General features: G+C 38.5%; 1 protein-coding gene across 3 annotated transcripts in view; it reads left to right on the top strand.

Moving 5' to 3' along the window:
• The first annotated feature begins 2,005 nt into the window (after positions 1-2,005).
• The window catches only part of LOC128599640 (uncharacterized), a 39,256-nt gene continuing 27,029 nt past the window's right edge, over positions 2,006-14,232 (top strand). Inside the window, exons 1-3 of one of the 3 annotated variants that reach the window (XM_053611446.1) lie at positions 2,006-3,812; positions 4,164-4,240; positions 4,655-4,836. In XM_053611446.1, the coding sequence (XP_053467421.1) occupies positions 4,179-4,240; positions 4,655-4,836 (244 nt within the window). In that variant the 5' untranslated portion in view covers positions 2,006-3,812; positions 4,164-4,178. Of the gene's footprint in view, positions 3,813-3,839; positions 4,241-4,651; positions 4,837-14,232 lie in introns of those variants that run through there. The other 2 variants (XM_053611443.1, XM_053611444.1) reach the window with 2 other exon arrangements.

The raw sequence follows: 14,232 nt of genomic DNA, 5'->3' as shown, positions 1-14,232 counted from the left end.
GGGTAAACTTCCATGATAAGTTACATCTTAAAGAGTTCAGCTGGCCTTAATATCTCCCCCCAATGTTTTTCCTTATGATAAATACATTTATAGGATTTTTCAATAAATAAAATCAAGTGTTTGATGAAGTGTTTGATCACAGTCGAGCCTCACTGACGCACATGCACACACAGACCTGAAGCTCTGGACAGTTCTGTAGCAAAGCCGTGTCTTGTTCTGCTGTAAACTGTTCTAATGGACCCTCAGCAGGGTTCTTTTTTGTTCTTTGCTGTTTTTCCTGGTATGTTGCTCATTTTGATGTCTAAGCTGGCTCGTTGTTCTGATATTATAACTAGCAAATCAAAGTAAGAGCACTTCATGCACATGGGTACTTACTGACTACAGGTGTCACCTAGATGAAAATCATGGAGAACTACAATCTTTTTCCTTGAAAAATAGGTGTTGTTGAGTGTAAATATTGACTGCTCTTTACCAGTATATTTTCAGTTGGTACCTTACAGGCACTACTTATTCTTATATTACTTTGATTAAAATGATCAACTGGCTAGCAAACAGTAGCTCAGCTAATTAATAACTGTACTTACCACAAGAGTTAGCCGATGCACCGTTTTAAGATGCATTTTAGGTAATGAATCATGGACACACATGTACATTAACATGGGTGGGTGAGAGGCAGACCCATTGCCTAAAAAGGCTTCAAAAATGCACAATGGGAGTGAATAGCACCATGTTGTCCACTCATATATACAACCATTGATTGTGTCCATGGATGGACCCGGTGTAAACTGGAGGTTCCTAGTACTTCAGCAGGAACAGGTAAAACAATTTGGTGGAATTTAAGAGCAGGGTTTCTGCTTAGACAGAACAGGACCCCCCCCCCCCCCCCCTTTTTTTTAAACACACAGCGACATCAAGCAAGAGTGCTGTTGTATGTGGTGTTTCTACATATTTTATAGTTTTTGTATTATGTCTTGCTGTAAAATATTGAGAAATAAGAATATGTATTTTCCTTACCGCTAACAGTGTTTATATACATATAGTTTCATATATAATCACTGCAAATGGGTGCACCGTGGCTTAGTGGTTAGCATGTTCGTTTCATACCTCCAGGGTTGTTGGGTTCGATTCCCGCCATGGCCCTGTGTGTGCGGAGTTTGCATGTTATCCCCATGCTGCAGGGGTTTCCACTGGGTACGCCGGTTTCCTCCCGCAGTCCAAAAACATGCATGGTATGCTGCACCATTTAGCTCCAGAGAGTTATTACATCTAGTGCTAAAAAAAATGGGAACTGGAACAAGCACAAATAAATGCCCATTGGGTAAGGAATCACTCTGTAAGTGCAGACAGTGTGTGATGTACATTTAGATTGTAAGATACTGTAATGATTGCAAGAGGGTTGAGTATAATCTCCCTTTTCCTCTTGCAATCTTTACAAATACTGTCCAAATATCAGAAATGTGTATGCACCGCAGTGACCTTGTTTCCCATGCAAAGGCTTAGAAAAGAAAGAATAATGTGTCTTCCTTTTCTTTTTATGGACTAGTTTGGGGTTTTTTGTATGGTTTTTGAGCTGGAAATTTTGCTGAAACCTGGTTAATATTATTAGCGCTTCTGTGATTGCCTCACACACTTCTATGGGAAACACATCTGCTGTATTAAACACAGTTGAACAAAGGGATGTATAAATCCCTTTCAGACTAATCTGATTTAGTCTGAAATCTGGATGACTTTATGTTGTCGACTGTCAACTGTCCATTAAAGTATTGCTCTAAAAAATCACTAGATAGTAGCCTATAGCATAATATAAGTGTCATGAGCTTGAGTTATTGTCTGTGTTTAGATTCTGTTCATATTCTCCCCATGTCTGCATGGGTTTCCACCACATTCTTAAAAATATAGGTTCTTTAATGTTTTTTACAGTACCAGAGGTTTTTCAAAGACTCTTCTTGTCAAGAACCATTTTTCATTGTATAGTGTTCCTGAGTTGAGCTGTATGGTTCTTTGGAGATTATCTACATTTTTTTATGGTTTGTTATACGTGCTTCAGAGCAGTGTAATGGTTCTTCAAGGTGAACCATATAAGGGTTTTTCAGCCTGATGCCATATGAGAACCCTTTACTCTCAAATTCTTTAGAGAGCAATCTATTTACTGGTGCTTTAAAGAACCCAGAAATGGTTCTGTACAGCAGTGCTACAAGGAACCATGTTATAAGATCCATCCATCCATCCTCTACCGCTTACTCCTTTTCAGGGTCACGGGGAACCTGGAGCCTATCCCAGGGAGCATCGGGCACAAGGCGGGTACACCCTGGACAGGGTGCCAGTCCCATGTTATAAGATGATCTCTAAAAAAAAAAAAAAATAACTTTAGTTAGCGCTTTAAGGAACCAAAGTAAGGTTCTTAAGAGTGATGCCAGGAGAACCTTTCGCAGTCCCACAAAGAACCTTTTTTGGTTCTAATTGGAACTTTTATTTTTAAGAGTGCAGGTTCTTGTGTTCCCTCCCACCTCCCAAAAACATGGCAGTGGGTGGATTAGCCAAGATAAATTCCCCCTAGGTGTGAATGAATGTATGAATGTGTGTGCATGGTGCCCTAAGATGGACTGGCATCCCATCCAAGATATATTCCTGCCTCACACCCAGTGTTAGGCTCTGGATTCACCGTAACCCTGACCAGGATACCGTGGTCACTGAAAGTGAGTTATTTGTTCAGTACCCATGAAATGGAAGTCATTTGTCAATACGCCAGTATCGTGGACCATACACTAAAAATTAGTCAGGTTGTGTGCAAAATCTTGCAACTTGACTCTAACTGCCAGGGTTTACTGGTGCTATAAAGCCTCCTCTCTCCCCTGCTGAAGAAGTAAACGAGTGTTGTCAGGTAGGCCTAAAATTCATAGTGAGGCCCAACGTTTATGTAAATCATAAATATGTGGCTTATAACATTTTAGTGTGGTTTTAATTGAATGACTGTGGTTTCCTCTTCCCCTTGCTGTTTCTGGAAGTTCACTGCAATCAGATTGCACTGATGGAAATGCAGGCCCATGCAATATACAAATAGCATACATACTGTATGGGCAAGAAAAAGTAAAATCAATATTGTTTTTACTTTAAGGTTTACTATAACACCAACCAACCCTAGAAAGAAATTTTATGATTTTAAACAATCTGTATTAGACCCAAACTCTAGACCACATTCAGGTCCCAGGAAAATGTCATAAGAACAGTTAGGAAACTGCAAACTGCAGTATACAGTTCCACTGATGTACTGGATGAGAAAATGACTTTAACTCGATTAGTGAAACAAAAGCAGCGAGTCTTTGGGTTTAAAATGCCGTAAGACATATATTAGACTTATATTAGTGTATAAGTGACCTGTTTACCGCATATTGGTGTTAGAAATAGCCTACATTAAAGAGATCTTAAATATTCGATACACTGCACTGTCCACATCGATTAAAGCAATAATTTATTTTCCTTTACATTGCAAATTGTGCCTTGAACGACATGAGAGAAAGTGGGAGTGAGAGTAACTGAGCGCGCGCGCGCGCGTGCGTGTGTGTGTGTACGCTGAGGCTCAGCATTGCGTGCGAAGAGAGCAGCTTGTCATTCAGAGGAATCCGCCACCTGAAACGCGAGGAAGTAAAGTCGGGTATAAAAGTCATCTGCCTGGAGCTTTACAAGCTGATGAACGTTATTCTTAGAGAATAATTACATATTAATTCCATGTAATTAAGTCCATGGAATATAACATTGCTAGAATCATTCTTTGATTGATACTTCTCATATTTGGGACCTGGCCGAGTACACTGGTAAGTATTTTAACCAGATATGTCATATTTTATTACAAGATGGAATGAGCGTTATATTCTTGTCATTTCGTCCATGTTAGCTTGTGTGTGTAAACATATATATGGTGATTAGATGATGACATACTGTACCATTTGGAACAAAATAACTAGCTATGAATTTTACACAAATTTAATAGGCAACTCTTTTTATTTATTTTTTTAAAACTCGCGATAAATCTGCAGCCTGAACATCCCTACCGACAAATAATATGGATGTTGCACATATTGAAGTTGATACCGTTTTTAAACGAGTCTTAAAACTTTATAAACTTACTTTTTGGAGATGAAACTCTTTGGATATCAATCCTCTAGCACCCCGACTGCGAGATGATACCACCGGGAGACTGCATGTATGCAGGTCGGAAACGGAGGAAGCCTATACAGAAGCAGTTAAGTATAATATTGTAATGTATTTGCTATTTATGGGTGAATAATTGAGGCTATACGTGTGTTACTGTCAGTTGGCTTGTGCTGAAGTCTTTATTAGATTGGTGGTAATGAGTGTGAGAAGTACTCTGTTGGTCATTTCTGTCTATTCAATTTCTGATCAAAGTAATGTACATGATTATTTTTTGACATTTTTGAAATTGCCAATTATTAAGTTCATATAGTTCATGTGTTGCACATGGGCACATGAGAATCTGTGAAACACCTGTTGTTGGGCCAATAAATCATGGAATTATTTTTAATATGTAGCCTAGACATTTACACTTTATTGTACGATCAATGTCAACATCCAACCAAAAGGTTGCAGGGTTACATCAACTGACTGTATTGTATATTGTATATATACTGTCTAGTAGAAAGCCTGCACCTGTGAGCGAGAAGTCCAACCCGTCAAAACGGCACAGAGACCGGCTGAATGCAGAGCTAGATCGGCTGGCCAGTCTGCTACCTTTCCCACCTGAGATCATCTCCAAACTGGACAAGCTTTCTGTGCTGCGTCTCAGTGTCAGTTATCTTCGTGTCAAGAGCTACTTCAATGGTAAGATACCTACTTTTAAATATAATTGTAATGCAAAGACCGAAAAATCTGAAAAAAGGGCTAAAGAAGAAAATTAGTGACACACATGAAAGTGGCTTTTTTTTATTGCTCTTTGGGAACCCATTTTCTTTAAAGGTTTGAAGGAAACACATCTTCTGTAAAACTTTTTCCAGTATATGCCTACAAGAGGATTGATTATGCGATTTTTCTCATGACCAGTTAGTTTGCGGGGTGATGTTTGAAGTGAAGTTTGAGAGGTGACCATTCAGTTTACATTGCAGTGTTATAAAATCAGCTGTTAATATGGGGTAAAATGTGCACTATAAATTTTACACTCAGAAAAATATTTGATTTTGTTGTTCCAGTTGACTTTCAAAACTGCTTTGCACTAGTGTTTGTGTGGGATCAACTTTGTGCTGGATTTAATATTTAACACAATTGTAATCTAATAAGCAAAACCACTTTGTCATTAGTTTTATGACAAATTTATTTTTATCATTCATTAGAAGTTTCAGTTTTATTCCACATAAACTTAACGCTGCAGTATGCATTTTATGTTCTGTTTATGTTTTCATATTTTATGTTCTAATATTAATTAATTAAGGTGGATTTATTATTTATATATTGTTTGAATGACTTCCATAAAACAGGATAATTATTCATTTCGATGTTCTCTAAGTGATACTCTACAGTACTGCTTGTTCCAAGTATGCTACAGTGCTGAAATTCACAACGCAGCAATTTCTACTTGTATTCTGTCCTTATAAACTGGAAAAAGCTTCTAAGGTTACAAGGGTGTGCAGTTCATGCTTAGCTGTACATGCACAGTTCCTTTTTAAAGCATTGCTTAGGACACAATGTATCCATTGTGTGAAAGATTTTATTTTATAAAGAACATATAATATACAGCATGATGAATTTGAAACTGGGATTTACTTATTTATAATTGTACTATCAGGTGTCACCCAGATGGGGATGTGTTCCCTTTTGAGTCTGGTTCCTCTCGAGGTTTCTTCTTCATATCATCTCAGGGAGTTTTTCCTTGCCACAATCACTTCTGGCTTGCTCATTAGGGATAAATTCATACATTTAAAATTTATATCCTGAATTTATATATTTCGCTAAAGCTTCTTTAAGACGATGTCCATTGTTAAAAGTGCTATACAAATAAAACTGAATTGAATTGAATGTTTCACAGATGTGCTCATATGTTTTGAATCATGAGTAGATCCGTTCTTTCTCCACACTTTGGCATTTCCATCACTTTGGTACAGGTTAATCTTGGTTCCATAATGTTTGTGGCTCATTTCTGTATTTCTTTGCCAAATCTATTTGGATTCTTACTGCTGATGAGTGTTTGCATCTGGTGGTAGGGCCTCTATATTGATGTTCTCAAAGTCTTCTTCGAACAGTGGATTGTGATACCCCCACCGCTGTGTGGAGGTTGTTGGTGATGTCACTGACTGTTGTTTTTGGGTTTTTCTTCATAGCCCTCACAATGTTTCTGTCATCAACAGTTGTTTTCCTTGGCTGACCTATTCAATGACTATTACTCAGTACTCCAGTGGTTTCCGTCTTACTCAGGACATTCCAAATTGTTGTATTGGCTATGCCTGATGAGTGCAATGCCTCTGATTGATTTTCCCTCTTTTTCAGCTTCAATATGGCTTGCTTTTCTCCCATAGACAGCTCTAAAACCAAAAGTAGATGTTCAGAGCTGTTTATTGTTTAAACAATAAATCTAATAGGGCACACCTGGGTAACAAGAAACACCTTTCAGTCACTTGTTCCAATATTTTTTTTGCTCACCTACAAATTGGGTGGTCTGATACAAAATGTGCTATATTCTATGTCGTTTAACACATCTACATATAAATACCAGGAAATGAAAGCTGAAATTCTAAACTCTCTTCTCATATCCATCTTGTGATCTCAAACCCAAATGTCTTCTGCAGCAAAAAACAAATTAATTGGCCTTTACGTTCCAATAGTTTCTGAAGGGTCTGTATATCTAGTTGTCATAACATTCAGATGTGAACTCATTAAAATGTTCATTTTTAATCTGTTACTCTACCCTTCTTACCTGTAAAAGTATCCCTAGTGATGAAAGAAAAATAGCTAAAATGTTTTGCTTAGCACAAGAAAAAAAAATTGAGGAACCATACTGGGTTCATTACCGCAGTGCATTATGAACATTTTCCAAAAAGGAGTCAGTATAACACCATAAAAATAAATCATATTAAAGGATTAATCATATATTCTATAATAAAACTGTCCTGTTATGTATACATACTCATATTAGTAATAATTTATTAACACATCTGTTGGTGTATTCCAATGCTCACCAAAACTATAAAAAAATGTGAAGATTTTCCTTCAATTACTTAATCTTATTCTGAAAACTATATAATCATCAGTGCCGTTCCGTTATGACAGTTATTACTTTTATTAGTAGAATCATTTAAAGGAAAATATTTGCATATACCTAAATGCAGTTGAGATAAAGAAACAGGCTCACTGAAATTGGACAATTGATGTTTTCAGGTGATATTTTCAGTGAGCCCGTGCCCACTGCAGCCTTCAGATTCCTGTTCTTGGCCGACAGGAGAGGAACTCGATGTGGTCTTCTGCTGTTGTAGCCCATCTGAATCAATGTTTGATGTGTTGTGCACTCTGAGAGCCTTTTCTGCTCACCATGGTTGTAACCATTGGTTTCCTAAGGGTTCTCTGGTTTCTACCCATGGTCCAAATGCAAGTAGGAGAAATGGCTACACTTGGTTGCCACTAGGTGTGAATGAGTGTGTGAATGTGTATGTGTATTGTGCCCTGTCATCTTTGCACACAGTTTTTGTGAGGCTTTTCTGCCTTCCTGTCAGTCTGGCCATTCTCATCTGACCTCTCTCAACAAGGTCTAATCAGAGACTGTTGTGCATAAAAATCCCAGGAAATCAGCAATTTCTGAAATACCCAAAACTAGACCGTCTGGCACCAACAACCATGCCACAGTCAAAGTAACTGAAATCAAATTTTTCTTCATTCTGATGTTTGATATTAACTGGAGCTCTTGGTCTGTATCTGTGGGATTTTATGCATTGCACTGCTGCCACATGATTGTCTAATTGGATAATTTCTTGAATGACTAGGGGTACAGATGTTCCTATTAAAGTGGCCATGTTATTATTATTATTATTATTATTATTATTATTTTTATGTTTAATAGTGCACCATAGTTTCAACCATTAGACAAGCCATACAAGAAGATCTATGGATTTTCTTCAAAAGGAAAAACAGGTATAATAACCAGTAACAAATATGCAGTGATCAATTAATATTTAATTTTCAGTCATTATCACCTTCAGTATCCGATTTATCATGAAGCCTATTCCAGGAACACTGGGCATGAGGTGGGAATTAACCCTGGATGGGATGCCAGTCCATCTGAGGCACCATATTTAATGTTTCGGTATTATTACTTTACATGTTTATATTTGCAGCCTGGCTAGCTAAGTATTTAACTAGCTGGTTTATATGAGTTTTTCTTCACATTGGGAGACCTGTATATAGGGTATGTAGAAAGCAAAGACCAACTAGGAGCTGAACCATTTTAATTTTTAGATATTTTATATAACACACTTATATAAAATATCAACCCAACTGGTAGCCTATATACTAGATATGATGTGTTCAATGTTCAAAATGTCTGGTTCTAGTAAGAAGCTGGAGTATCATGTATGAGTGATTTACCTGTTCCCAGTAACTTAAACTCTAGATGTTGTTGTTGTGTGTAGATTATACTAAATGCAGCTGGTGATATACAACACTAACCATTAGTTGTAAATGGATAAATAGCTTGTAAATGCCTTAATCATGTTCAGGGCATTTTGACATTTACATGAAAGTAATATGGTGAAAATGTATAAAATCAGATTTTTTTTAACAAATAGCTTTTTTTGGTGCAATGAACTATATAGGCTAATTCATTCAGAAGTTTTAAAAACAAATGTAAAATTATCAACATTTACGTATGTACTAAAAAGTGGCTTAATTGTTACGACATATTAGTCATATTCAAAAGATTATTAGTTCATTACTTTGAAGGAACAAAAATCCAGAATAGGTACTAAATATATAATAATTACTCATTTCTAACTTTTAACATCAGAACCTTTAGCTGAAAAAAGTATTAAAATATATCAATGGGTGATATGTCTGTCACAATTATGGAGACGGCGGAAACGGATGCACATGCAGATTAAAGTTTAATAAAGCAAACATACACAAAACAATACAGATGAGGCGAGAGAGCATAACGTGACAGTGTGAGACAAACAAAGCCAGACAAAGAGTGAGGTGCAAAGAGTGGCTATATACACACTGCTGCTCACTGGAATGAAAGTCAGGTGTGGGTGGTCATGTGACCGTGATGCAGAGGTGCAGTGGCTGCTGGGAATTGAAGTCCATAGCTTCCTCTGGAGATTCATAACAGAGCCCCCTCCCCTTAAGGCGTGGCTTCTGAAGTGCGTAAAAAAGTTTGAGAGAGAGTCCTGGATACCCAGACCAGAGGTACTTAAATGTCTCAAAGTTCCCCTGAGTGTCATCTCTCACAGGGCCATAACAAGGACGCTTGATGTGTTTCCTGGGGTACAGATGCGGGACAGTGTCTTCCGTACCTCAGAAAGATGACGCGATTTCCCTGACCTGGCTTGGGCACAGAGAGATTGCCAACACGCAGCCAGCGGGGAGAGCGAAGCTCAAGGTGGATCCCGAACGGGGAGCGACGTTAACCATGGAGCTAGAGGGGGAAGCAATGCTCTCCACGAGATCAGAGGGGGGAGCAAAGTTCTCAGTGAGGCCGGAGGGGGGAGGGACGCTTTCCGTGAAGTATGAGGGAGAAACAATGTCCTCCGTGGAGCAGGAAAGGGGAGCGGCACATGGGACGAAGCAGAGCAAAGGAGCGACATCTTCAGCGGAGCATGGAGGCAGAGCAACGCCCTCTCTGGAGTAGGAAGGCGGAGTGACGTCTGAAGAGGAGCCTGGTGTAGTGACATGCAAGGTGGAGCAGGCAGGTGAAGCGGAGCTCTCGACCAAACTGGGAGACGGAGCAACGTCCTCAGCTGAACAGGGAGGACAAGCAAGGTAGGCCCAGATCTTAGGGTGGGTGGGCCGGCCCAGATCCTAGGGTGGGTGGGCCGGGTGGGCCCAGATCTTAGGGTGGGTGGGCCCAGATCTTACACCTGACCTCCATCCATTCCTCTGTGGCCCTGATCCAAACCTCTTTCCCCTCTGGATTCATCCACAGGAACTTCAGGATTGCTTCTTGGGTCGCAAAAAATTCTGCTGCATCCATTTTTGGTCTTCTGAGTGCTCGTTGGAGATGAACATGGGCCTGGTTCCAGGTTGCTTCGCTCCTTTGGAGCCAGTCATTGACTGCTGGTAGTTCTATGGGTTCTCCTGACCAGTGGAATAGGGGAGGCTGGAAAGCGAGTTCTTCGTTCACGTGCTTGGTCTGGACATTAGACTGTGGGTGGTATTTGGAGGTTAGGCTGACGTTGAGCTGCTGGAAGAACGCTGCCCATAGGCGGGAAGTAAACTGGGGTCCTCGGTCGGAAACAATGTCTTCTGGTAGGCCATAGAATCGGAATACATAGTTACATAGGTGCTCTGTTGTTTCAAAGGCGGTGGGTAGCTTGGGTAATGGGATGAGACGGCAGGCCTTGGAAAAGCAGTCTATAATGGTAAGTATGGTGGTGTGTCCCTGGGAACTGGGAACGGAATCCACAAAGTCTGTGGCTATATGGGACCAAGGGCGCTGGAGTATTCTGCCATGGAGTGAGTCCATGGAGACGGATGCAAATGCAGAACTTCTTTTATTGTAGACAGACACAGGAAACAGACTCAAGAAAACAAACAGGAGGAAAGACACTAGGAACCAGCATTATCAGAAACATAGAAACTAGAAAAATAAACCCTAAGAAAAAGTGCTAAATAATCAAAATAGAGTGCATAAAAACAATAACCATGTAAGGACCAAACACAAACATGACCTGACTAGAATTAATGCTCCAGCAACTGTGCAGGAAAAAACAAGCAACTTAAATAGAGCACTAATCAATCAGGAAAATGAAAACACATGAGAATGGTTAAGACACAATATGGAAGGAGACAACTGAAGAAGTTGTTCTGCAAAGGCAATCAGGGTGCCCTCTAGTGGCCAAAGGTGGAATTATCCCTGGGGCCATGACAATGTCGGTGTCAATGTCAAATAAGGTGTAAATTGGAAATAAATTTTTAGTGGTGCAGTATGTGTATATATATTAATTATAGTGTGACTCTTTGAATTAAAGAGGAGTGTAGTCAGTATCTCATGAACGAATCAATAAATGAACCAAGTCATTTCTTCACCCGTCTGTTAACCTCCTAAATCATAAATGGCAAATGGCGAATGGTGACTTTTATGCCTGATACATAGAATCAATGTCTTGCTATGTACAGACTTTGTGTTATGGCCTTGAGTGCTATGTTTAAATGCTGATTTGATGTTGGAGGATTATTGTGCCTATTCTGAAGCTGTCAATATCTGGCTTACCATTATATTGTTTGCATGCAGATAAGAAACTGTCTTTGTTAATAATCTGAAGGTAAAGTGCATTCAGAATGTATTCAGAATGTATTCGGAGCCCTTGATTCATCCCTCATTTTTATTACATTACAGTCATACTCTAAAACGTATTAAACACATAAGAAGGTTTTGGGAGATTTTGTAATATCACATTTAAATAATTATTTCCTATTATGCTTAAAATAGAGCTTAGGTACATGTGATTTCCATTGATCACCCTTAAGATTGATTAACTTAAACTTTATTAACAGTCAGAGCAAAAAAAGATCACTGTCTGTAGACAGGGGTGCCCCTAGGGTTTCTGGGCCCCCTGGCTAATTTGTACTTCAGGCCCCAAGCCCCCACCCCCAATTATCTTTTCTTATTGCCACGTGATTGCCATCATTATCAATAAGCATAACAATTATTGCATATTCAATAAGAGACTATTAAGAACTAAATTTGAACAGTTTATTAAATTAACTGTAATTATGCATTTATAACTATATACAAATAACTATATATCAGTACAAGTAATTAACAGCATTGTACACTCTCTCTCTCTCATACACAGACACTATAGAAACTCTGTTTGGATGTCTTTATAAGCTGTCGACTTGTACTTTCTTATTCCCAAAGTACCAAGAACAATGAACTTTACTATTATTATTATTATTATTATTATTATTATTATTATTATTCATTGAGTGAATAATAAGTTTCACACACTAGCAGCTCCAGAAAGAAATGTGGAAATGAACTAAAACAGTGACAGGATCATTGAATCAGTGAGTTGAACTTGAGAATCAAATCGGTGCTATTCGTGAATTAATCATTCAGACTGGGTTTATCAACGGGATTCTCCAATTCATTTAAATGAATTGACTCAAACAAACGATTCACTCACGAATTGGACATCATTATAACACTTCTCTCATAAACTCACTCGGGACAATTAAAGCAGATTTCTATGAATACATTCAATTTCGATCGATTCCCCACAGAAAACTTTTGCAAGGCTTCAGAAAGCTTGAATATATACAACACTGCACTATTTTTATTGTCGCTTGGTGCTTTTCCGTCCTTTTTGAAGCTCAATGCTCCATTCCTATATCTTGAATGCATGGAAAAACATGCATTCTTAGAAATATTGTGTTCCAACTTCCAAGGATAAACATTGGGGTGAGTAACTGATATTTAATAGATTATTGTGCAAAGAGGCTAAAATCATACAGGAATCATATCCTGTCTGACCCGGGCCAGTAGAATTGTTCTAATGAACCCCCCCCCAAATCCCCTCCCCCCACCACCACTCATCAACTCATCAATTGGCCACCTGCACCCCTACAGTGAAGCAAAGTGGTGGCAGCATGTCACAGTGGGGATGTTTGTCCACAACAGGAATTGTGAAATTGGGAGGCAGAATAGCAAGAAACATGAAACATTTACAAAACTTTATGAATACCTATATGTTTTTTTATGATGTATTTTTTGCTATATAATGAATTTATTCCAATTCATATTAAGGGAGTAACATAACAAAATGAGGAAAAGCGAAGGGGTTTAAATACTTTCTAAATGCCATGTTTGTTTCACCTAATGCCCCATTTTAAAAACGTATTACAGATGCAGTCTCACACACTACATGTTTTTTCCCAATGAAGATTGGATGCTTCCCAGATGGGGAGAGTAAGCATGAGATTTGTGTGGAGTTCTTTTTATATTTCTCTTTTCTCTCTTCTGTCTGTTCTGTCTCCACAGTAACCTTTGCACTCATTCACTGTAACACTAATTTAGGGACACAAATAGCAGAGACCATGGATATGACTAAGCTAGCCTATTATGTTAGACCATAATAACACAACTCACAGTGAAGGGGCCTGTTTGAAGTTTCATTACCCTCCATTAGAATATAAATGCAGCCAGTCCATGGTTGGCGCCACTCAAAGGACACATTCATGAAGACGCATCTTCCCTTCTAGCTGGTCACCAGATCTCCATGTTAGCCAGTCCTTTGCACGCAATGTTTTGACTTTAGGTCCCAGACTTCAGTGTGGTCTAAATATATAATGGCCTTTTTTTCTTGTCAAATAAGACAGTGGAGCTACACTGGTGAACCACAGCAATATAATATGTGCGCTGTTTTATTTCTGTATTTGATCTGGTTTGAAGTATTACAACACATAAGAAATTATAGGCCCATTATTTGAAATACTTAATCATCCTTTACTTGTGAGTAATGCATTACTTTTATCATGTGGAACCGTTAGTCAGCTTTATTAAGTTTGCTGAGAAAATTACTGTCAAGCTGATACATCTCATGCTACACTCAGTTCCCTGGCTCACCTCATAATATCTGTAAATATGGGAAATATTTCTCTCCAGATTGGTGTGAGGAGGAAGTCAGATCAATTTGAACATAGTAAACATGTTATGTAGTTAATGTAAACATTTTAAACATTGCATTGTACCACTTTTCAGAATTGGTCAATGATGCCTGCATCTGGTCACTATGTGTCATAGGACAAACCTATCTTTTTTTTTAAAAATATGATTCATATTCCTTGTTATTTAACCTTGTAGTGCAATCATTGAACTTAATGACTACCATACCATTATGGATCTACCACCATGTTTAACAGTTGCAATAGTCAGTCTGAATGCATCTCTTGGCTGTTTATGAATGTACCATAGGGATGCTTTACAGCTATTAGTAACTATTTGGTTGCTGTATGTTTGCAAGTCAGTGAACATGAATTTGCAACCACTATTCACCTTTGCTTCTGCAGTTTTTTCCC

The sequence above is a fragment of the Ictalurus furcatus genome, chromosome 23, assembly GCF_023375685.1.
Source record: "Ictalurus furcatus strain D&B chromosome 23, Billie_1.0, whole genome shotgun sequence".
Lineage (NCBI taxonomy): Eukaryota > Metazoa > Chordata > Actinopteri > Siluriformes > Ictaluridae > Ictalurus > Ictalurus furcatus.
This window is presented reverse-complemented; position numbering and strand designations above follow the sequence as displayed.